Below are 24,984 nucleotides of genomic sequence, written 5' to 3'. Positions count from 1 at the left end.
CAGCAAGCTCTCTTTAGTTATCAAGCTGGAGAACAGTTATCCTATTCATTATTGACATCTCCCAGAATTCTTTCAATGGTTTTGTGCAAATAGCTTGTCAGCCTTTTGGCAAATAGGGGTGATTTTCAGTAACATTTTTTAAATTCTTCAAATTGAATTATACATCCAAAGGCAGCCAGACTTTCTTACCATTAATTTTAAAGAAAAAAAAATCCTTTGGTAGTAAAGGCTTTACAAGGTGGACCTAAGCATTGTAATACTAGTAGAGATCTAACTTAACTACTAAAGAGACTGTACCAGCGAGAATTTACAATGCTTGGCTTAGCATGCAGGGTTGTTCTACAATACATGTGAAAATACTAAGTGCCTTTGTGTGCTGGGAGAATGTTAGTGCTGGAAATGCCTGTATCTGTGAAGAAGTTGATGAGCAAAGGTCTAAACTGTGGTTATTGCAGCCTAGGTTGTGAATATGCAAAGATCTAAATTTTGGCATTGAACACAAAAATGCTAAGAAGGTACGGCTGTGGCCATAGTCCTGAGTGTGCTTTGTTAGCTTTTGTTTGTTCTCTTTGAATTCAAATCTGTTAAAACATTTTATTTCAAAGTAGCTTAAAAATGCACCTATAATTTTAATGGCACTTAGTTATGGACTATTAACCTGAATTATAGAAACACATTTAAATGTGAGATATATTATGATTTGATTAGTATATAAATAGTGGAGAAGGTCTTTATTAGGGCTCTGACCTCTCGTTACTCATCTGCTGAGTGTCTGGAAAGAATTCGTAAAACAATGAAGATTACAGCAATATGTGAAATATTTACATCATGGCTAAGACCAAAGCTGGGAGTAACACTGGGCAGTAGCATGAAGCCTTGAGCAGAGTCACTGCCAGGTTGACCCACCACAGACAGCAGAACCACCAGAGTGACTGTATGATCTTGCATACTCAATCTTTTATTGTGACTGAGACACATTCAGAAAAGATTTAAGGTTTGGATCAGCCAAGATTATGTGGTGTGTAAAATTACTTCCCTTCCAGTACTCAGAAGTTCAGGACTCGTCTGCTATTATAAAACCAGTAAAAGTGTGAAAATTGAAGTTTGCTGAATAAGGTGCTATGCAGTGCATTTAGTCTGGCATATCATATTGTAAACAAAAATTTGAGGTTTTGCTTTAGCTGTCAAATGTAGCCTTCTGCAAGTGGAGAAAGGTGAGCTTCTAGAATTACAGATCAGCTTGTAATGACTTAATGATACTTTCCTGAAGAAAATCCTGTTAGTAAAGAGGATTGGGGGAAAATGTCTTAAAAATCTACTGATGATTTGCATATGGATTATATTATCAAATGGCAGCTAATATATATTTAATATTGTAATTCCACCTCTTATTATTAAACTATTTATGTCATCTAGTTTTCAGTGGTCTTAAAGAAAAAAAGCACACACTGCTGTGAGCTGATGGTCAATAAGTGGTTATAATTAATTACCTGTCATATATGGAAATAGAGACAGAAGAAAAGCCAGTATTGTTTTCATTATTTTACGTCTTTTTACTCTGGTAGAAGTGCAGGCAAAGATATGTCAAGCAGTAAGTCCATTGTGGTCAAGAGCTGAAAGAGGCTATCAAAGGTAGACCAGTAATTTTGAGAGGCATCTTTCTTCTAAGCAGACATTTTCAACTGGCAGAAGTTCCCGAAGAGTGTTGTTGCTACCTCTGTGATGAAGTTTTGGTAGAGCTGCTGCTGGGATGCCAATACATGAAACTCAGTACCCTTGCACCAGGATTTTTTTTTTTTTTGTATGCCATCTCTTGGGAATAACAACTGTTTGCTCTAAATTTATAAGGGAGATCAGTTTTGGCTGTGGCATTGTTTATTATAAAAGGATTGGATATAATTGTATAAAAGCCAATCTTGTGCCATGAAACCAGATATTATGTCAGCTACTAATCTGCTCATGTGGTAAACTGTGAGTGCTGTGTTTAACACTGAATTACTTGTAAAAAAAAGTAAGAAAAAGAAAGCACCTGCTCTCCTTCTTCCAGTCCACAAATATTATTGGCAAGCTCATATGGTAGAAATCTGTTTCGTGTTCAGAGTGATGGTGATGAAAAGGGTCATCAATATAGATAATATTAGCATTGATTTAATATATATATATATATCTTTTTTTCATTTGCAGTATTGCTTTGCCATGACCTTGTTTTATTATGCATTGCTCTTCTCCACTGCTGAGATATGAAAATATATGTCCTTCAATATAAGCCTTGAAATAGCCGATAGCTGCTAAAGGAATATTTTTAGCTTAGGGCTAAGACTGTAAGACTTTGGGCTCTGGTATGTTATGTCATGAAAGAATACATTAAGCTGTGGGATAATCTAGAAAAATGTGTAGTTTTTAAATGTTTGTTATAAATTGATTTATCATTATCTATGTAATGAAGCGGTAATTGAATAGTATAAAACTCAGTCACTAATTTTTGTTTACATAAATGCCTTTTTAGTGGAATTATTTCAGGAAATAAATTCTTTTTTGAAATGAATAAATTTATATTTACAGTCAGATTACTTTTTTTATAACTAACACATAGCAACCTTTATTTACAGAAAAGAAAGTCTCAGACTACGACCTCGGTATATTTGCATCCTGAACACTTCAAAATGTACACAACAGATATATCAGAACATTAAATATATTGAAATTTTATTTCTGAGCTTTATGGAGTAGGCTTAACTCTACTTTAAATGAATAATCTGTCTGTAATCTTATTTATTGGTTAAATACTCTAAAGCAATATCCTAGCCTTACTGAAGTCCATGGCAAAACTCCTATTAATTAAAATGAGGTTTGTTGTTCACTGTTATTATTTTTAATGTTATGGATTATATGGATTTAAAAACCACGTATATTATAAATTTTCTCTTTATTTTTTCATATGTGAAGTATGTAACAAGAAAATTGCTGTTTAGCAGTTACAGTATTTGCAAAAGCATGCACAAACTGCCCTAGTAACAAAAACACAGTAGGTCACAAATTTACGTTAGAGAAAGTAGATGATTTTGTGGAATTATTAAGTTCAGCAAGTTATATAAATTATTTCTTAATCAAAGACACTAAGAAGTTATTGTTAATTACTCTATTCAAATCAGAATGCAGATAAAGATACAATATTATATTACTTAAAATACAGCTTTAATATTGACAATACAGAGATGAAATTGCTTTTAGAGCTGGGAATATGTTCTTGTTAAGATGAAGTTTCTCAGAGTTAGCTGACTCTTGGTTCTGGTTATCTATTATTCTTTTCCTGAAAGCAGTTGCAGTCAACCAAGAAGGGCTTTGGTGTATGATGCAAGGAAAAACATAGGTGTGCTAAGCAAGTTTTCAATGGTCCAGTTTTGGTTGCTATAAACTAAAAAGCTTTAACTATGACTTTTAATCTGAATAACTTGTATCCTTTTTTTTTTTAAAAAAAGTATATATATATGTATTTTGTAAAGAGATGATTTCAAGAAGAAGAAATATGTTATTTATAAGATGTCTGAGCAGTTTAATATTATAATATGGGAATAATGAAATGAGTTTTAGGTCTTGCAACCCAAAGCCAAGTTACTATATTTGATGTTTTCATCTTTCCCATTTAGATTTTCTATGGAGAAGGAAGAGCAAAACTTTGATAAATGTGGGTGGGTCTTTGTTCACAATTCACATCTGCTTCAACATGAAATCTTAGCAGTGGCATTAGGCACATGTGAGCAGTAATAAGGCTTTCAAGATATTTTCTATGAAAGGAGGGAAAGCTGCAGTTGTAGTTTACGGACTTTTTGTATTGTTCTTTAATTTGTGTGTGATTTTTTTTCAATGTTGATTGAGACTTTTAACACTGAGATCTTAGCTACATATTTACAAAACCCTGTGTTTATGTGAACAATTAGAAGGCAAGCGGGGTGAATCTAAGAGCAAGACAGCTAACAGGTATATTTTATGGAACATTGTACTGTTTCATGAACTCTATCAAGAGATAATTCAACGCCAGCTGAATTTAGAGCCACCTCAAAGACACTTAAGACAAATTATGTGAAGATGAATGTCCCATTACTGCATCCAGGGATTCATGTGAAGAAGTGCTTCTTCAGAGAGGCCTTTCTCTGTTGTACTGTAATGTAAAGTGGTGCCAGGAAGCCCATATGTCTGCTGGAATAAGTATCAGGAAACTGGCTACAACAGTACTTTTTTTTAACTATTATTATTATTATTATTATTATTATTTTTGGTCATCAGAATCCTTTGAAAGGGTACAGCAAAGCTGGAAAATTGCTGTCTTGTGCTTACAAAACATTTCTGTCTGGTTGTTGGGTTTGTTTGTTTGTTCGTTTGTTTTCTGCCTAATGAAGTTACTTGGAATTCAAAAGTGCTTAGATGAGGAGATGGATCTGCAGATAATTTTGACTTTCTGTCCTTATTAAGATCATATGCTATATTTATTATGAAAGTACACCTGTACCTTTCATAGTCTACTTATTATCAAAACCTCAGTTCTATTTGAACAGGTTATTTCTGAAGAATGTAAATTCTATTGCTGACATTACAAAGACATTTGCTCAAGATACATGCCTAATAGTCATACTAACCTAGGAAAAAAATCTTTGAAATCAAGCCACATCAGGTTGTATAATTCTATTATTGAATCCATACCTGAGTTACACTTATACCCCGATATGAGGAGAAAAAAATATATATATAAAAAAATGTTCTTTTTATGGTGCAGTTTCGTGAGGTTACTTGTGGACTTTGCTTACATTCACTAAGCCAGCATTGTGCATGTTCTGAAATCCTAAAGGTCATTTAAATCATTTAAAATACCTTTGTCTAGACTTAAACAAATTGAAAGGAGAAAAAAAAAAAGGCATTAGGAAAATAAGAACTTCAACATAGTATTTTGAAAGTTTTTGATTTGTTGGAATTTGCATAGTTTCATTTCATTCCTGGACGTTTTGTTTTGTATGCTTTTTCAAAATAACAAATGACATTTGAGGAAAAAAAAAGAGACATCAGCCTCTGTACAAAAAATCTATTACAGTTTTTTTTTTTTTTTCTCCATGTGTGGTTCATAGAGATGGAAAAAAAGTTATTGATGCAGGCAAGAGATCAATAGGAAGAGTCATTCACAATTAGACATTCGGTAGAAAATAACATGAATGGAATTAACCTGGAGCACTTGAGGCAGTTTGCCTGGTAACCTTGCTCTCAAACATGTTTTAAGTTTAATAAACTACATTTATGTGGAAAAAAGGGAGTCTTGAGAATTACTAATGACATGCTCTCTAGGTTGCACTGTAATTCTGTTTGTAATCAATTATTAGTATAGCTTTTATGCTTTCAGATTATAGGGGTTTATTTCAAAAGGCAATGGTCATACTGCTTTTATTAGTTTTACTTCTAAAGGTCATGTCATAGTTGTCAAAAATTAGCACTGATCTTAGGATTAATATATTAAAAATGTATTTAAAATACAATGTGGGGAAAGCTGATATTGTTGCTTTCCCTATGGTAATTTAAGGTTGTGAAGTTTTACTGATTAAACCCTTCATTTTAATTTTAAACATTTGCATTTAAAAGGTAACTTCTTTGACTGGTAATAAATGAGGCATTGGTTATATTTAATAACTCCTATGCCTTGTGGTGTCACAGCAGACCCAAAAGATAGCACATGCTGTCACATTTGGAATGATAGATTTTATAAAACTTCATTGCATAAAGATGAACTCTTTTGTGTTACCTTGCAAGGTTGCCATGGTGATAGAGCACTGCTTCATGGGAATTTCACTTTTCTGGTAATGTTAGATACTGAACCCAAAGCTGCTTCTTTCGATAGTTCTTAAATCTCACTTTTAATATGATATCAATTTGCAAAAACTTATGATTCATCTTTTGTATCTCTGTTTTCTCAGAAATACCTTCTTTGGTGCTGTCAAAGCTAAAGCACTAAACATGTTAACTTACCAGATGCTGAACACAGTAGACAGTCTAAGCATTATTTTACTTTATGGTTTATGCCACTGGTCAATTTAGGATATGTTTTGCAAATCTGTACTTTCTCAAAGAAAGATTTCAGGTATTTGTAGCCTATGGAAATGTTTTTATGATGGGAAATCATCAAAATCAATATGTTGCAGAGGGATAAATTCTGTATATTCATTTTTATGATTTTTTTTAACAAAATCAATTTAAATATTAAATGTATGGAAAATAGTTACAGCTTTGTTTTTATTTCTACAGAGAAAACCACAATTTTGGTGGAGTTATCACTTATTTCTCTGTAATATGTGATGTATTTTTATTATCCTGTATAAATGAGAAATCAAAGGGAAACTTCAGTTGATTCTGACATTTATAAGCCAGTCATTTTCTTCATCTTTACAAATAAAACTGACTGACACGGAAACCCTTACTCTTTGCCATAAGCACACATTTCTGAACGCTTGGCTGTAGATGAATCAGCCAGGACTATAATATATAGAGGATACATCCAACTCCTGGACATATGGCAGAAAGTATATACGGGAATGTAAATCATACCATTTGGTATCCAGTCAGAGTTATCTAGCTATGCTAATGAAATTCATGCAACAGGAATATTTTTCGGGAGGAAGGATCTCTTGCTGTTTTCAAATGAAAACAGCTAAAATAAAATGCTTTCCTGAGGAAAGTGCTGGAAATTATTCTACATGTTCTTTCGCCCCATTCATATTGAATGCTCACCCAGCGTGCTGCTGTGTTTGTTCAGAGTAGTTAGTAGAGAGACTGGCAAACATTTCACAAATGACTGAGCCAACTGAGAGCGGGTGTTGGAGGATGTGAGAGCCTCTTCCTGCGTTCCTCTATGTGGGTAAAGATGGCAACGTGTGCAGAGTGATAATTAAACAGACTTTCCTTCTGTTCCTGTCTCCCATTTGAAGTTATCTTGGAACAGAAAGATCAAAATGGCCAGAAAAGTGATGTCTAGGGAGGAATTCAATGAAACGAGGGAAGATTTTTTCTTCTACTTTACTAGCAAAGATTTAAGCAAATAGATCACAGAAAAATCTATTCCTTCAAAAATTAGTGTTTAAATTTCTTTGAAGGTGTGTCTTTGTGCTAGTAAAATCCTTTGCTGTATGTATATTTACATACTCTCCTCCTTTTGCTAAAATACGTGCTGATAAGATTTACATGGATCTGACCCTTTTTCTTGCTGTCCTTCTCCCTAAAATGAAATAGCTTTTCAAATGTTTGCATCGTGATGCTTACTTGAAGAGTTAAAAGCTACTCAGCAGGCAGCATGCTCGATATTCATATTTTGTAAATAAAGACTAGGAGCTTCATAAAATATCTCTTTGCAAGGTGTGGGATTTTTTGTTTTGTTTTGTCTTGTGAAGTGATACTAGATGTCAGAATGTGCTGTGGTCTCATCAGAGTTTCAACTTATTTTCCTGTTCCCTAAATAGTAGGAGATTTTCTTACTAATTTTCTAAAAAGCAAATTTAAACTAAAATATCAAAAGTGAGTATGTTCTTATGGAAGCTGTTAAACTAAACTAGCATTACTTCTGTTTTCATATGTAGTAAGTAATAACAACAGGCTTCAACATTTTGCTCCAAAGCATTACTATATTGGAGAATGCAATAAGATTTCAGCATAACTTCTATAAAATTCATAATTGGTAATAGAGTTCATTGCTATACTTAAAACACATCTTCATTATTGACAGTGCTGCTAGAGGGGAAGGGAAAAGCTGGTGAAGAAAACTTTGAAAAGGTCTAACACCCATATTGCTGTGTTTAGTCTAAATGATGGCGATAATTCCTCATTTTATGCAAATATTCAGCTATATATAGACCCTCATGTTCCAAAACACCTGTTGATTAAGAGAGGAGTTTGTCCTGGCAGTCTGCTAAAACATTGATACCAGATCTCTCTCCCTCAGAGATGAAACATTCCCCTGATTAATATTTTCAACATATGGAATGTATATGACATTTTATCTTGGATCCAAGGTTATTTTGCCAAATGCTGCCCCTAGCCACGTACATAAAAGGTAGTTCCCAGTAGTTCCCAATTGTGAGAAGTGCAAGGGACTTTTTTTTTTTTTTCCTAGTTGGCCCATGCTATCCACTTTGGTGATCCTACTGAAGTCAGATCCTGAGCTTCCTTCATCTTCACAATATATAAGCCACCCATCAGCAGCAGAAAATCTGTTGCTATTGGCAATTCAGTTCTGTCTGATGAGTATATAGGCAAATGTACAATACCGCAAGCCAGAGAGAGAAGATATAATTTTTTAATTTTTTTTAAATCAGCAGTTCCTTACTCTCATAAAATATTCCTAACCTAATTTTTTAACAGTAGCATTTTTTTCCATATAAATGAGTAGTAGAAAAATCCCTCTCACTGCAGTTACAAGCTATACCCAGGAATCATGCAATACTATCACTGTAAATAAAATACAATTAAATAGTATGCAAAAGTTTAAATGTCCCAGTAAAATATTTTTTTTTTTATTTTGCTGTGCTCACTCACTGAAGTGTGTACATGAGTTCTCACCCTTTTGTCTCCATCCCTGTAATAAGGATGTCATTCTTTTCAAAAATAATTATTTTACCCCATGACTGATAAGCTGCATACCAATTTTACTCCGAAGTTTTACAATAAGCGGGTCTTTCAGTTTGCACATGCTGACAGGAGTCTTGTGACAGGAATGTAGTGGGATACTGGTAGATACCTCTTACAGGTAGCACTAAGTTGCAGGGCTTTTTCATTGCACTTTAAGAACTCTGTGCTATTGATGCATTTATTTTTTTAAAAATATGACTTACTAACGGACCTTAAGAAACCTGCACAAGCACTCTCATGGCTGTAGAAGAAAAAAGATGAGAATAAAAAAATCAGATTTAGATCTCTCTGTAAATTAATGTTTTCTTCAAGTATGTTTCTGAGCATGGCTTAGAAAGTAATCCATCACCTCACAGGAGAGACAAAATTTGTCTCCTCTTTCTCACGTAAACTTAAAATTACATCTGAACAGTACAGTTGAGTCAGAAAGGAGCTGGCTTTTAAAGTTGTTTCAGACATGATTATTTTATGAAACTTTTTGTAGTTGTTGTGTTTTGACTTTGATCTGAAGTGAGAAGTTTTGACATAGTCAGTTTATGAGTTGCTCTGAAAAGTGATTGTATTAAAAAATTAGAAAAGCCAATGAAAACAGTAGGGTTTATTTTTTGTTTTTACTGGTAATGGATGCTTATATACTGTGATGCAAAAAGGAATAAAAAATAATAGCCATTTAAACATAGGATCATCTTAAATTGTTGAAAAAACTTCTACAGACAGATTTTTATGTCAGTGTTTTGAGTTGAATTTTCAAAAACCTATGTTACTTGTAGGATAATAACTGCAGCTTCACCAACATACAATGTCTAAGGATCCGATCTTTTTTTTCCCCTGCTTGCATTTCTATTCCATATCAATAACACTTAGACTAAGGTTGATCTGTCTCAACTTCTACTGTATATTGAATTATAAGAACATTTTTTGTTATTTATTTAAATGTATCATTTACAGTGAAGGTAAGAACTTCACACAAGCACTCTCATCGTAGAAGTTCATGTAGACAAGAGTAAATACACATCTTTGGCTTCTATATACTTTCATATATTTTTTCTGCTTAGCTTGCTCTGGTTCATGAGGATTTGAACAAAGATGAATGCTTCAGGTATGTTACAGAGGACCCTGAAAACTGTACCATCTTGCTCCAGTGAGCTTTAGATTAGGTAGGTTCTTTAAGTGCTGACATGTCTTTGGACTTCATGAGAAGTAGGCCAAGGAGACCAACTGAAATAGTTCTGCTGGTTCTTTAATGAGTAATGTACATAGTAAAGTAATGTAGAATCAGCATATTGTAGGCCCAAAACAGAGCAACAAAATTTAAAATCTTTAAATTTGCTCTGTGTCTTTCTGATCAAAATATAATTTCCACTCCACAGGGAATTCTGGTTTTCAAAACCTTTTTTTCATCTCGTGGAAACTGGGATTTAAGAATTTCCTGTGACCCATTCTGTTAATGTTGGCCATTACTGAAATAGTGTTGATGTGAGATTCATTGAATCTTAATCAAAAAAGGATATAAATCTGGATGCAATCTGCAGTCTTCTTGAGCATGTATCTTCACAAGCACTACATGCTTAATTTTGAATATCATATCTGCCACAGGGACTTACCTCATCACATTGCATTTTAGAATGGGCTTCTACATTTGTAGAACACATTTGTAAAATGTACCCTGGGCAAAGAAAGCTGCTAGTATACTAGGAAATGCAGTACAATATTATATATGTTAGACATTTTTTAACAGAATATTGACAGTACTTTCTTGAAGACTCTGATTTCTGGATTGGAATTTAAAATGAAGTCAAGCAAGCTGTGGCCTAGAACAAGTCACCTAAGTATCCATTATGGCTAGGTAACAGAAAGAGTCCTGAGAAGTCATTTAGAGTATGCAAAACTAACTCATGAATCTTCATGGTTTTTTTTTAGATCATGAAACTCAATATGCAGTAAGAAATGGAGAGTTATATTCTGTTTAACACTGATTCACATTCAAAGGACAATCAAGGGAAGATCAAAAATGGAAGCAAAAGATATCCTTAAACTGATTAAGTTAGCCTTCTAGGGAAGGAAGGTGGCTTTCTAATCTTGTATTCTTTCCTTCCCCTTGAAAGATGTTTATTTATTTTTGTTATAAGATGATACTTTTGCTGTACTGCTTTGTTGTATTATTTATATTTTTAGTAAATATTGTTATTCTTAATTGTATTAGTATAAATTTAGTTATATTTCATTACTGTTCATAATAACTGAGAGAATATAAACATTATAATTTTCTAATCTATCTTTTCATGAATATGGAAAGATGTATGGCTTCCTTTCTACAGTGAAAAAAGTATGTGGGCCATTTGACTCCTGTCTGTAAATGTGAGACATATGAGACAGCAGTCATATTTGTGGAGTAATAAATATTCTTTCTTAGCAATAAATGCGTGTGCTCTAGTGTATTTAGGATATCATTAAAGTGAGTTTTTGTTGGTATAACACAATAACAAAAGCAGTAGATTAATGTGACACTGCCTCTCATTTTATGGCAAGCAAGAATTTCCACCTAACTATAACCAATATTCTGTTGCCTTCTGATTGCTTATAATTGCTGATGCAGTTACATCGAGCTTGTTTTCCAAGAACAGTATGCTCTTTATTTCCCATCTTGGTCACACTGAAAATCAGAGCAGAGACTTCCTCCCTTCCTCCAAATGAAATCGAACTGAAGCATACAAGGACAAAAAGAAAACAGCAGTCAGTTTTTCAAGATCTTTATGCCCTGAAATAATTAATTGTATGTTTTACTTATATCTAACTACAAAAATAGAAAGTAATACAATGTGGTTTTTTTTTTTTTTTTTTTTTTTGGTAGTGCAAAAAATACATTGAGGTCATTACAGATTCTTTCAAGGAAAGGTATATGTTAGTTCTTAACTGTGTGGAACATAGTTATGCTGATTTCTTGGCAGATATCTTCATTGATTCCTGTTTAAAAAAAAAAAAAATCTAAAAACCTCCACCCCATAATATGATCCTATGATTTGAAAAAAAAATGTAGTGGCATAGATTTTTTATTTTATATGCTAAGATGCTGAAGGAAACTTGCAGAGTTTCCCTGTTAGCTTAATCAACAGATGATATAGCCAGCTGCACAGCTACTTCTAATAAAAAGAATTTGAATTGACCATGACATACGAGTACATTATTCAATTGTCTAAGAGCCTGTTTGCATTAACATCTACCTTAGTAAAGAAATCATAGCTTTTACTTTATTTTTTAGTATACATTGGGATCTAAAAAGATAAGTTTTCACTTCTTGTTTATAATTACTATTTTGATGAAGCAATTCACAAACACTTTTATAGGACAGACTTTTTTTTTTTTTTTTGCATGTTCCTGCTGACAGTTCTTCAGAAACATGTACTGCTATCCAAGATTTTACATTTTTTGAGGCCTTTTAAGAATCAGACAGTTGCAGGCAGACAAGGTTTATAAGAAATTCCACCTAATACTGAACTATCTCCTTTCCCTGTTTCACAACAATATTGTAATATTCTCATTTTTTTAATGAATATTTAGCCATCTTAATTTGGGCTTTTGGTAAGACAGATATATCTGTAGTGTTGTATGATATTATTTCAAGTCATGCGTATTTTATTTATATCTTTCCTAACTTGAAGATCCACAGCCATATGTTTCAGCCATGTATCAGCAGGGCTGAGCATCTGTTCTCTAAAAAGATGAGGTAGTTTTTGAGAAGCTGTAAGTGATAAAACCATCTTCAAATCCAAATCCTTTACATCTTGAATGTCCGCACATTTACTGAATGTAACTGACAGCACAATTTGGTCTTCTTACTTCCTTGCTTAAAACTTCCATGGTAGCTAGAAGGTTTGAAATGAATCTGATCTCAGATATGGTCCCACATTTTAACAACATGTATTAAAATTAACACAGTGATCCAGGTCTAAATAAGCTGTAGCTAAAATTTTGTCTCTCAGACTGCCATTCAGTTGTCACTTGGAATCAGGGCTATGTGACCAAACCTCAAGGTTTGGATTGCTGTTTCTTAAAACCTTACCCAAACTGTATCCAAAACAACACTGTTAGCTATTGTTGCAATCATATAAAAGTAGAATGGTGGAAGTGTAATTTACTGCAACCACATAAAGAAGCATTTTGTGATCTATATGTGGGATACGTAAGTATCCCAGACTAGGACTTAGCTATAGAGGAGTGAAAGAAATCACCATGACTACCTCTTGCACACAAGTAAGTGGAAAAGTGCAACACCAGAGAGGAAGCTGAAATTCCATATGTCACTCTAAGTAATAAGGAAAGGGTGGAACAAATTAAGATTCTCTAAGATGACATGATCTAGTCCCTATTCAACTGGAAGGACAGCAGAGTCAAGTTTTTTTTCTTCAGATTTGTAATCCTACAATAAAGATGGTTTTCGCAGAAATGAGTCAGTTTCTATAAAATGTGGTATTCTTAATAACAAACTAATTTGATAACATTTAGTCTCTAAATACACTATTAGATAGTAAATATGCTTTTTAAAATTTGCTTCATTTATTTGTGTGAAATTAATGCATTACTTGGATTTTTTTTTTTTTTTGACTAATGCTAAAGATGTGCTCTGAAGAAAAGCCTGTACATTAGGCTTAATATTTGTCTCATTTACTGGACTTTGAAGGAACTCCCTTTCATGACAGTTATTGTCAGTTCAGCATCATTTTTTCATAGCCTTTTATAAATCTTTCATGACCTGTCTCCAGGGAAAGAGGGAATAGAAATCATTTAAGACAACATACTGTTGCAAGAGCAGACCGCAAACAACATAGGAGATACGAACCTTTCAGTACAGCTGTTTACCAGATGATGTATTAAAGGGGAAGTGTTCATTGTCTGAGTTGTATGTTGTCTAGATTTTACAGTTAAATAACTTCTCAATTTAGGCCTTCACAATACTGAGGAAGCTCTTGTGATGCATTCTAAAATATTAATTTGGCCACCATTTCTTCTCAAATTTCCCTAATTTTATCCCTGGCATTATTTTTTTTAATTAATTAATTAATTTATTTATTTATTTTCAGGTAAGCCTACCTGTGTATGTAGTACACAAAACCTCCACATTGAAGCATTGTTTTTTCAGTACTAATTACCCAACCCAGATGGCCATAACTATTGGTAGTTAAAGTAACTAGACTACTTGATTCTGTTGACATTAGATTTCTAAACTGGTTTTGTTAAACACTGATAACTTACTGGAAACAAATATTAATGCTTCTCTTACAGATAAAAATCATGTGAAGCCAGTATTAAAGTTATAATTTCAAAGTGGGAATTTGCAAATTTATCTCAGAGGCTTCAGATCTATCTGAAAAATTCATCCCTAACCTCAGAAATGATAATCAATTATATTTTCTATGTAAAATTTGCATTTCGGGGAAAAAAAATAAAAAAATTTCACTCACAATGTAGCTGTGATTTAGATTTGTAGCTAATGAGGCATAGATCAGAAAAGATGCAAAGATGCAAAGTGTTCTTTAAAGTTTGGGGGTGCTGAAGTCCTAAAAAGGAATTCAGTCCTAAAATGGAAGTCAGGGCAGATCAGACATGCAAGAGTACTCAAGCTAGCCAAAAATAAATGCATAGAAGAGGAACAGATGTGAAATTTCCCGCTCTAGAAAGTTTAAGTAACCTGATGCAGTACAGTACTAGGCTCCAATGTGAGATCTTTAAAGTCTGTAACAGCGTTCTTGTTTTAGGCATAAAGGTTATCATTTTTTATTTTGTTCAGAAGTAGGATAACAACTTCAATGCATTGCTAACTAGCAGGAGAATGCATCTGCCTCTCAGGTTTATGGGTACTTACTTATGAGCAACAGAGTGGTACATATGGTCTTTCAGTCTTTCTAACTGTTCATGATTTTCCATGGAATTGGGTGAAAAGAGTATTTCTTACTAATTTAGTTCAAAAACCTGTTTCTATGCTAAATATTTAAAAGTCAATGAGATTTCCAACTTATTTCTGGTTTCTTCTTTTTAATCCTGTGTCTTCTAAGATCTTGCGTAGGGGTTTCCAGCTTTTTTTCTTTGTGCATGAGAGTTTCACATTTACTATTTGTAAAGACAATTGAGGTATTTATACAGTATCAGGGGAATCAAAATTCCCATTGGCAAGAGTGGTGAGTTGGTGAGTTTTGAGCTTTACTGTGGTGTAGACTTGCTTTGAGCATGGGTCCCATGAAAGGCTTTGCACTGGGGAGGGCTGCTAAGTCTCTCTGCCTGCCAAGAGAAGGACATCAGCAGGTAACCAAGGATGTGAATGGTGCTGGGTTGCCGTGGGCCTCTGCTGCAGGCCTATCTTCATCCAAAACAGATCAGAGGAATGAACTGTTGAAAACTGTTGTCATCTCCTAAACGTGAAATATTTCCTTAGATTAGTTTCCCACATTTCTTCAGTGTTTATGTGTTGTCTAAGGAAATGGCAGTATAGCTTGTTATCATAAACATTGCTCTATATGGAACTTGTGATGAAAGTTGGTCACTGAAGAACGTCAAGTAATAGGAGTCATAACCATGTAAAGTAATGTTGATTGTGATTGTACTTGCACGTGCGCCCAAATTTAGGATATTGTCATTACCTGTCAAAAGCTACTTGTTTCCAAATAGCTCAGCAAAGGAGAACAAAAGCAATACAATGTGAAAACAGTAAACAGAAGTTAAAGTACTTGTGCTGAAAAATAGGAAATCTTGCCACAAAAGACACACATGTATGTTCTTTTGCATAGTAGTATGGACACAAGTCTGCTTTTTGGACATTAACTGTGCTTTGGTTACTCTGAGTTCAGTAAAAGAGAATAAGAGAATATTAAATGCAGTATGTTCTTACTTTAACAGAAAATTTGAACAGTCTGTTCTTTTACATGACAAGATGGTATGCTTTTTCTTTAATGCTATGAGTCCAATGACTTGATATGTCTTATAGCCTTATAATTCAGTAATAAGAGAGCTATTAAAGAGAATACAAAATCCTGAAAGACTGATTTAATACTGAAACTATTTATAAAGGAATGTGTTCTCTATTTCTATTCCACTTTTTCCTGAATTTTCAGAGAGGTATAAAAACTATTTCCACTGAAAATGTTACTAGTCTTCCCTCATAAGGGCTTTTCAGAATTATCTTATCCGTTGATGTCATGGGCAGAAAAGAAATAGTGGACTTTTGGGGAATATTCTGTTTGCTGGAAGAGTTTTGCATGTTTGTTTTAAATCAGTTTCTTCCATGATTTAAGGATATCTTAGGAAGAATATTTATCTTTTTTTTATCCTTTTTATACAATAAGGTGACTGTATACAAAAGTGTCTTTATACAAAAATAAAATACAGCCCCTTGTCTCATATAATTAGTGATCTCTAATGTAAGAACTGAAACAGACATCTGGATCGAAAGGTAAGTTTAAGAACCATGGTATAAAGTGATTAAGGTTGTTTTCCTCGTTGGTATTTCAAAACAGAGTTTCATGCCTAAACACCTTCTAAAGATTTAAGCAAAGGACCATTTGGCTCTACTTACAGAATTGTTTTAGTATACCTACATTGTGAAAAAGATCAGAAACTACCAAGCCTATCAGGATGATAAGGAAAATATTATATAGGGATGCTGGCACAGTTCCCAGAAACAACAGGCCCAGACTAAAAAAAAAAACACAACACTTTTCTGGACAAAGCATAACTAATTTGGTTACAAGAAATCACTGATGCAGATAATTTCCTCCCATTTTGGACAAGGTAATTTGTTTTCATCTCAAGGAGCAGGTGGGATATACATATATATCCTATATGTATCATGGTTTGTAAAAAATGTAAAAGAATTGGGCTGTGTTGTTGTCAGCTACATTTTCCAAGACTAGAAGTTCTGTTTCCCATGTGTAGGTTTTCCCTCTCCCTTATGAGGATTTAATGTATGTCCAGAAAGTCAACACCTTTAATCCTCTTCTGGTTCTCATGCAGGCTTTTCTGATAACTTAAAATCTCGTATTTCTCCAGATTTTTAACTTTTGAAGAAAACTCATGAGTTTGCATCACGCATATACGAAGTAATTCCAGAAGTAACTTTTAAAAAAGCACACTTCATAAAACAATTGCACTTTGATGATGAAAGCAAAATTTTATGCGACAGAAACAATTCTGAAGCATAGAATTGATTATGATCAGGCACTAGTCAAGACCTACAATACATAACTCTGGGATATAAGAGTGGAGAAGAAATATTAAAAATAAAAAATTTATAAAACTAGTACAGACACAGTATTGAATCATAGTAATAAAAAGAAGAGGAGAAGCTGTCTATGTTCTGTTTCCTTATAAATGTATAACTATCCATCTGTCACCCTGGCAGTACTGAGCATAGTCTTCAGACTATCAGGAAAATTTATATCATCTATGAAATTATTAATCTATTGGAATTATTTATTGACAAAAACTGTTCAAGTCTGATTTCAAAAACTTTCAGAAATTGTGAGTAGTGTGTAGGAAAACACAATTGCTAAAGTCAGTGTAATCCTTGTGTCTCTGTTAGCAAAAAAAAAAAAAAAAAGTATGGCAAAGCCTCTTCTCCTAATTTTTAGCATGAAAAATAGAAACTGCTTGTTTTTCATCTCATTAGTGAAGTTAATTATTCAACAAGGATGCCCTGGTTGACTACAAACTGGCCCCTTCTTGAACATTAACATGCCTTGTTCCCTGAAGATATGTGCATTTTTACTACTTCAAGAATCTTCCAATTGCAAAGGTTTCTATTCCTGCCTGATGCGAGTCTTCAGCACATCAAAATAAACTCATGAAACCCAACTTTCCCAAACTGTATAACTGTTCAACACTTGCTAAACTCTCCAATTATTTTTCTGTCTGATTCAGTAGGAATTGCTTCCTATCGTGTTTTTACAGTGCCCAGAATAGCTCAGAGAACATCCTAAATACTAGCATTACAAAACTTGTAATTAGTTTATCAAATGTTTTTATTCTCAATATTCCCTATATTTTGTGTGTGTGCTTTCTCATGCTTATTTCCAAATGTGGTACTTCAAATTATTTTTATGGCAACTACATATGAGAAAAGATTAAAAAAAATAATTACTCTCTCAAAGATATTATCTATGTCTCTACTTTTTTTGTCCCTTAGTAATTTTAACCTCAGGGTAGAAAATAAATGTTGTCAATTAATTTACATTCTGCAGACAGGAAGGTGTGACAAGACCTCTGACTGGCTTTGGACTTATTAATGGCCTCTGTTGACCTCTGAGGATACACTTCATTCAGAAAAGGCCAAATGTTAATAAAAGAGCAAGACTTCATGTTGCTTGAAAGCAAAGTCAAAATGATCATCTTTTTCTGTAAGATTAACAGTAAGTAAGAAATAGCAGGGGGAAAAAAAGAACAACAACAACAAAAAAGGAGCTAAGCTTTTTTTTCTTTAGAAAACGGGAAAAAAACCTTGTTTAGAGAAGAAAAGGTTGCTGTGTTTTTTGAAATGACTATAATATTCAGACTGAGAGAAGAGTATAAATTTTATCAGGAAATGCAAACACTTCACTGGAAGACAAGACTTGTACCTTTTTTAATAATGATGATTTCAGCTGGAATCAGTGGGTTACTCCCAATTCATTCTAGCCAAGATCCAAGTCATAAATATATTACAGTTGTTTTTTTTTTTTGGTTTCTACTACAACTTCATTGACCTTTACCTCAACAGATATGCATATATATATATATATAAATATATATATATATGTTTTAACTAAGACTTTTTCTATTTTCCAATTAGAGATGTTTGATAGTTTTCCCTTGATATATGTCTGTGTGACTGAAAGTTGGTTTTTAATTTATTTTAGATATAAAATCACTGTGAAACTGCAAGCTGCACAAATGGAAAATGAAGATTCCATTTACACAAATTTTAAATTGAGATGACCATTAACATGACAATCAACCTTCATAAAATATGGTATCTCTCCCTTCCCTAAGGGAATGTGAACTTGCTATAGTGGTCACATATCTCTTCATAATGACCAATTCATTAGGTGTTGGCATTTAATTAAATGAAAAAAAAAAAAAAAAGAAAAAGCTGTAGTAAAAAGTGCACAAACAGCAATGATTAGATTCACTTCATTCTACAAACAAGACTTAATTAAATTTTAAGCTTGCTTCTTTCATTTAATATATGAACTTCATGTAAATGCATATTGACAAGTTTCACCATATCACAGCTATGTTGTTCCTTTTATACCATTCAAGAGCTGAAACAATCAGTGGTCTTTTTGTCCATCTTTCTTGTATTAAAGAAATGCAGTTTCAGACTAAAAAGAAATACAAATTAGAGGAGAAAACAAAAATCGGGTTTATAGATTTCAAATATATAAAGGAAGAGATGCCATTCAAAGGACCAGGACAGGCTGGAGAAGTGGGCCTATGTGACTCTAATGAGGTTTAACAAGTCTAAGCGCAAGGAGCTGCACCTGGATTGGTCCAATCCCAGACATCAGTTCAGACTGGGAGAAGAACTCATTGAGAGCAGCCCTGCAGAGAAGGACTCGGTGGTTCTAGTGGATGAAAAGCTCAACATGAGCTGGCAGTGTGTGCTTGCAGCCTAAAATGCCAACTTCATCCTGGACTGCATTAAAAGAGGAGTGGCCAGCAGGTCAAGGGAGATGATTGTCCTCCTCTATTCTGCCCTCTTGAGGCTCCACCTGAAGTCCTGTGTCCAGGTTTGGGGTCCCCAGCACAAGAAAGATGTGGGCCTGTTAGAGCAGGTCCAGAGGAGGGCTACAAATCTGATGAGAGGGCTGGAGCACTTCTATGAAGAAAAGCTGAAAGAATTGAGGATATTCAGCCTAAAGAAGAGAAGGCTCCAGGGAGACCTCATTGCAGCATTTCAATACTTAAAGGGGTCTTATAAAAAAGATGGAGAAGAACTCTTTACTCAGGTAGATAACGTTAGGACAAAAGGGAATGATTTTAAATTAAAAGAGTGGAGATTTAGCTTAAATGTTAAGAGGAAATTCTTCATTCAGAGGGTGGTGAGGCACTGGAACAGGTTACCCGGAGAAGTTGTGGATGCCCCATTAGAGGCATTCAAGGCCAGACTGGATGAGGCCCTGAGCAACCTGATCTAGTGGGTGGCATCCCTGCCTATGGCAGGGGGGTTGGAGCTAGATGATCTTTAAGGTCCCTTCCAACTCAAGCCAATCTATGATAAAATAATATAACTAGCTTTGCTCACAAAACAGTAGTTAATGTTCTCTGTAGACACTATTTAGTAGATATTAAGTTGCTTTTGTAAACAAGTCAAGCTTTTTAAGTTTTAAACTGAATATCGTAAGGACATCTATTAAACCTTATGTGGTAGTCAGCCTCACCTGCCTTAAATCTTACACTTGTTTTTTACAAAGTTGCTGACCTACATTTTGTTGACTTCAGCTGAGGATGAATCTGTTTATACTCTTTAGAAAATTAAGTCACAATTGTATATAAAAGAGTGTTATGTTTTCTACTATAGTATTGGAATGATGACTTAAATGTTATGGACCAGGCGACAAGGTAGGCCCATGTTAAAGGTCCTACTGAGATTATGAAACTTGCTCATTAACAGTGAGATTATCCTAACCTGAACAATTTTTGCTCTAAAGCATTGTTTAAAAAGAACAGTGTTTATGTTGTTGTTATTTGGTTTTGTATAATTAGATATGAGGAATTCCGTAGATCTTTAATTAGCCAAATGGTGAACTTGTTAGAAATAATTTTGCTCTTACTTTTATATTGTGCCAAAATTTCCTGAAGTTCTGCAAGCTACCTGCATATAGGATACAACACTGTGTGTCTCTATGAGCTACACATGCTCCTCACAGACGTTCAGAGATAATCCATAAAAGCTGCTGCTCACATGGCACTGACTTGGCTTTACAAAGCTCAGTACTGATTTTCTATTAAGAGGACAGTTGTTTCAAGATGAGAGGAAGCATGTATGGTTCATCAAAAAAGGCTTTTTCACTAGAACCCTCTGTAGCCAGTCTCCGACAAAGAAGTTCTGGTAAGTGTAGTTTTTTTGTGTTCTCCCTAAGTAGACTATACACCTCAAATATTTCTTGATTATGCTACTATGGCTACTTCAGTGGTTTTTTTACTGACTTAAAAAATTTCGTCATTATGTAGTAAAACTGGCCTGAATAAGGCACCCAAAATGAATAGATAGTAGCAAATCCAAGATCTCTTAAAAAAGTCAGGAAAACACCATTTTATTTTAATTCAAAGGATGTTGATGCCAGTATTATTATTCAAGAAGTCTATCTTGCAGGCCCAAACAAACACATTTATTATACTTCCACATGCTGAAAGTAAATTTAGTTTCTTTAATGTTCTGAGCTCCTAAGCCAATCTGCTCTATTTTCCACTGGGAAAACATAACAGCTTGAGAGGGGCAATGGGAGGACAAAAGCAACCTGTTTGTTTTCTTACTGATGTGGATTTACATCTTTTTGTTTGTTTGTTTGTTTGTTTAATTCTTTTTAAAAGAGTAGGCTATAAATATCTGTAATCTTCTTTTTCTTAATCCAAGTCATTTCTACCTAGAATGTGTCCAGAGACCATCTGAAAACTTTATTAAAATTGCTCTTGTTGTATCATATACACTAAAAAATGATAGAGTATATGATTAGTTATTACATACTAGAAAGATTGTTTTAGTGACTTGAATGCTCCTTGGAGGTGATTTCTCAGTTAATCCTCAGGTCCTCAGTTGCTTCACTGTCACTTGTTTTGTCATTGGTTTTACTCCAAGTATTAATTATTCAACAATAATTATTTGACCAATGAAATCTGGAAGGTAATGCCTAAAACAGGGAAGGTTCTTCCCTTTGCTTCAGTCTTTCCAGTTGCCCAACACATCTTTGGAAATTACCGTTACTGTGTGCTATACCCAAGTCATGTAGTTGTAGAATTTAACTTTCAGCAACCCCAAATATTAAAGTACCTGTTCAAAGAAAAACAAACAAAAAAAGCTTTTATCCAATATTTTGAATTCATACAACTGACAATCTTTTGTGATTTTAAAGACAAAAATCCAGAAAAACATTTAGAAGTATGGATAAGGCAATAATGTTTGGAACTTTTTAGCCACTTATTAATTCATAAAAAATCAAAAGTCTTATTGATCAGGTTACACTGATTTTTTTTAGAGCAAAGCAAAACTAAACACACCAGAAGTACTGGGAATTTTAGATCAGATTAGCAGAAATAGGTGTTTTTCTCTTTACGTTACCATTTATATAAGTACTCTGTATAGACTACTATTGAATACCTAATTTGAAATTAAATAGGATTTTTTGATGTGTATTTCTTATTCTGAGTAATATATTGCTTTAAGGTATATCTTAGTGAATATACTGTCATCAATGGGGTTTATTTGAGATTATTTTTCATTTAATATGAAATTTAAACACATTATTGTGGCAATTTGGGATAAAAACAAATGAAACTGTGACATTTCCCATAGGACAGAAATCCGATTTTATTCATCTCTGGTTAGAAGATTTTGCATTTTTTGATATACAATTGAATACAATTATCCTTACTGCCTTCTCCCATCCTGTTTACTCCTATAGTTTGATATCCTGTATCTTTTCAAATCATTTCAAATAGGTGCAGAATACTCACAGATTCTGTATGCTAATTAATCACAATTTTTGCTTAAAAGAAGTCAATTCTGAATAGTTCAATGTATGTATTAGAAGTCAGAGGATGGGTCAGAAGTAGTAAGAGAGCTGGGCAAGACCTCTGCTCGAAAAGGAGATCCGTATGAGGCACGGAGCAGTCGCAGATAGCTGTGAGGAACTGCAGGAGCTGACAAAAAGAAAAAGGGGGGAAAAGAGGGAGGGAGGGAAGGAAGGAAGTGAGGAAAGAAGGAGGAAACAGAGAGAGGGAAGGAAGGATGGAGAGAATTAGAGGGTATATCTTCACATCCATCTTACCAGTCTCCTTGGAAACTGAAAAACAGCTAGAACAATATCTTAAAGGACAGATGGCATAGCTTAACTCTGCTCAAAATCTGTTCTTATTTCTCTGATTCAGACATTGCCCAATATGTGTGGTTCTCAGAAGTTATGGACTGCAGCTTAATTTACATATTATTCCCCACTCATTGTGACATGCACATGTATTTCCAAATGTTTTCTGAAGAAATTGCTGCCAACACAAATTTAAATTTCAAATTAATTCAGTAACCACCAAATAGTCATTTATACCTCTGACCATGAATGGCTGTATTGGTATAGTCAATTTACACTCAAACATTGTCATAGGTTAAATTTCAGAGGATGAACTTTGAAACTCTGCTATGTAGTCAAACTGGCTTCAAAATAGATATGATATTTGATGCCTGTGAGGAGTTTTTACTGTTACTTAGACCAAATGTTATATATTTCCTAAATGATCTGAAATTTTTTTCTAAGACTGTTCTCCAGAGGAGCATCCAACTAAGGGAAAGGATGACCATAAAAACAGATTCATAAAAGGTTTTTGCAGCAGCATTGAACATGAGGGAGACAGTTTGTATGTGCCAGGTTCAGAGAACACTTATTCTTTTCAGGAGTGGCCAGAGGCTTCTATCATATGATATCTTGTATTGTTAAAAATATATATCTTTCTTATCTATTTGTACTCAGACCCGCTACTCTGGTTCATTCAATGCAGTGGAGCACAAAAAAACTGAGATCATAACAGAACAGGTTCTGTAAAAATGACTTCCTTAATTCAACATTTTTCAGAATAGTTAAGTAGAACAGCTTGTCTGGTAGCAAGCTCAAGTAAATGCTGTAAACATGTTTTCTGTAATTGAATCTTATTAGCTTTAATTCATATTCTCTGTAATTAAGCAATTCTTTTTTATAATGTATCAATCAAAATCATCTATTTTTAATGAGTGTCAAAGCAAAATAAATCTAACACTAAGTGTGTTTATATAACTTGGCAGATAATTTTGTTTTGTTTTAAGTTCTTTTCTTTTTCTCTTTTTTTTTTTCTTGACATGAAAATACTAGTTTAAAATAAACAGTCTTGCTTTGACATGAACTTGAGTGGCTTTTTCTGACTGCAAGGAAATTGCTTTCATATACTGAAAGCTTTTTAAGGGATAAGGGTTCTAGCAGTTATGCCTATATGATCTAAAGAAATCATGCTTAAATTCTTCCATTAAAAAAATCCAATCAGACTGCTTTTTTACAAAGACAGAATTTGTCTTTTACTATCGTCATTTTCTGTGTTGCTATCTCAGCTCTCATTTAAAATCAAAATCATTCTAGCTATTACAACCACTGAATTAACCTGTACCAGTATATTTAAGAGTTTATGACTCTGTAAACTGTAAATTTTATTTTAAAAATCAACTTTTAGCTTGAGTACTTTTACTTGAGTACTTTACTTTTAGCTTGATGTACTTTTTTAGCCAGTCATCTCCACATTTTTTTTTCTTAAAACAATCAAGAAGGACCTTGACTGAAAATGTGGTGAGAAATTTTAAACATCTACACAAATTACTGTGAATGACATTTTAGCATGGGTCTCCAAATGCACAAAGATTGGCTAGATGACATGGAATATAAAAAACAATGCCCTGAAACCTCTTTGACATGGTATCTTACCATATGGAAATTCTAGAATTTAACATGCTTTGCAATGGCAGGCAATTTTTTATTAATACGCCTACGCTGGAGCAGTGCATACTAAACATTCTGGCTTGCTGATAGGGCTATATTAATGCAAAATAAGAATCTTGAGATAATTACACTTTTGTGTCTGGAACAGAAATGTGTGTGAAATAGATCTTTGCTTAGATAGCCAGAGAAGAAACGATTTTTTCTCTTAAATGTGTATTTAATCTTAATAAACCAACAACCATTAAATTTAAGATGGTCTGCTATACTTTAACTACTTACAGTATTTAGAATGTGCATTTGGTCTTTTGCCAATGTAGAAACATTTTTCCTGGTTACAAGACTGAGGTGTTGAAAGGAAAATGAAAAGACTTAAGTTAGCAATGGAAAGATTTACAAAAGTTTCTACATAGAAAACTCAATCTCAAGAAATCCCCTATAAACATATATATATATAGTTGTTATTTATATATATTATATATATATATATAAGCTAACAAAAAAAAGGGGGGGGCAGGGAGAAAAGGGAAAAAAAGGAAAAAAGGACTAAAATTCTAATACAGAGATTTTGGAAGCAAAGAGTAGGCACGCTGTCAAATCAGCAAAGTTAGTGTTGGCAGGCAGTTCTTGACTTTTT

General features: G+C 33.7%; 1 protein-coding gene across 41 annotated transcripts in view; it reads left to right on the top strand.

Annotated features, from left to right (window-relative positions):
* NRXN1 (neurexin 1) overlaps positions 1–24,984 on the top strand; it is a 725,995-nt gene that overhangs the window by 94,466 nt on the left and 606,545 nt on the right. For 2 of the 41 annotated variants that reach the window (XR_014582547.1, XR_014582548.1), the window contains 2 exons: positions 17,883–18,050; positions 18,537–24,856. The exons of 37 other annotated variants lie outside the window; for them this stretch is intronic. Coding sequence is in view for 1 of the 4 variants with exons in the window: in XM_083831650.1 (XP_083687776.1) it covers positions 18,023–18,050 (28 nt within the window). In the remaining 3 variants the exon portion in view is untranslated. 2 more of the 41 variants (XR_014582549.1, XM_083831650.1) reach the window with 2 other exon arrangements.

This window comes from Anser anser (assembly GCF_964211835.1).
Source record: "Anser anser genome assembly, chromosome: 3".
Lineage (NCBI taxonomy): Eukaryota > Metazoa > Chordata > Aves > Anseriformes > Anatidae > Anser > Anser anser.
Note: the sequence above shows the minus strand (reverse complement) of the source record. Positions and strands in the feature narration are given on the sequence as shown.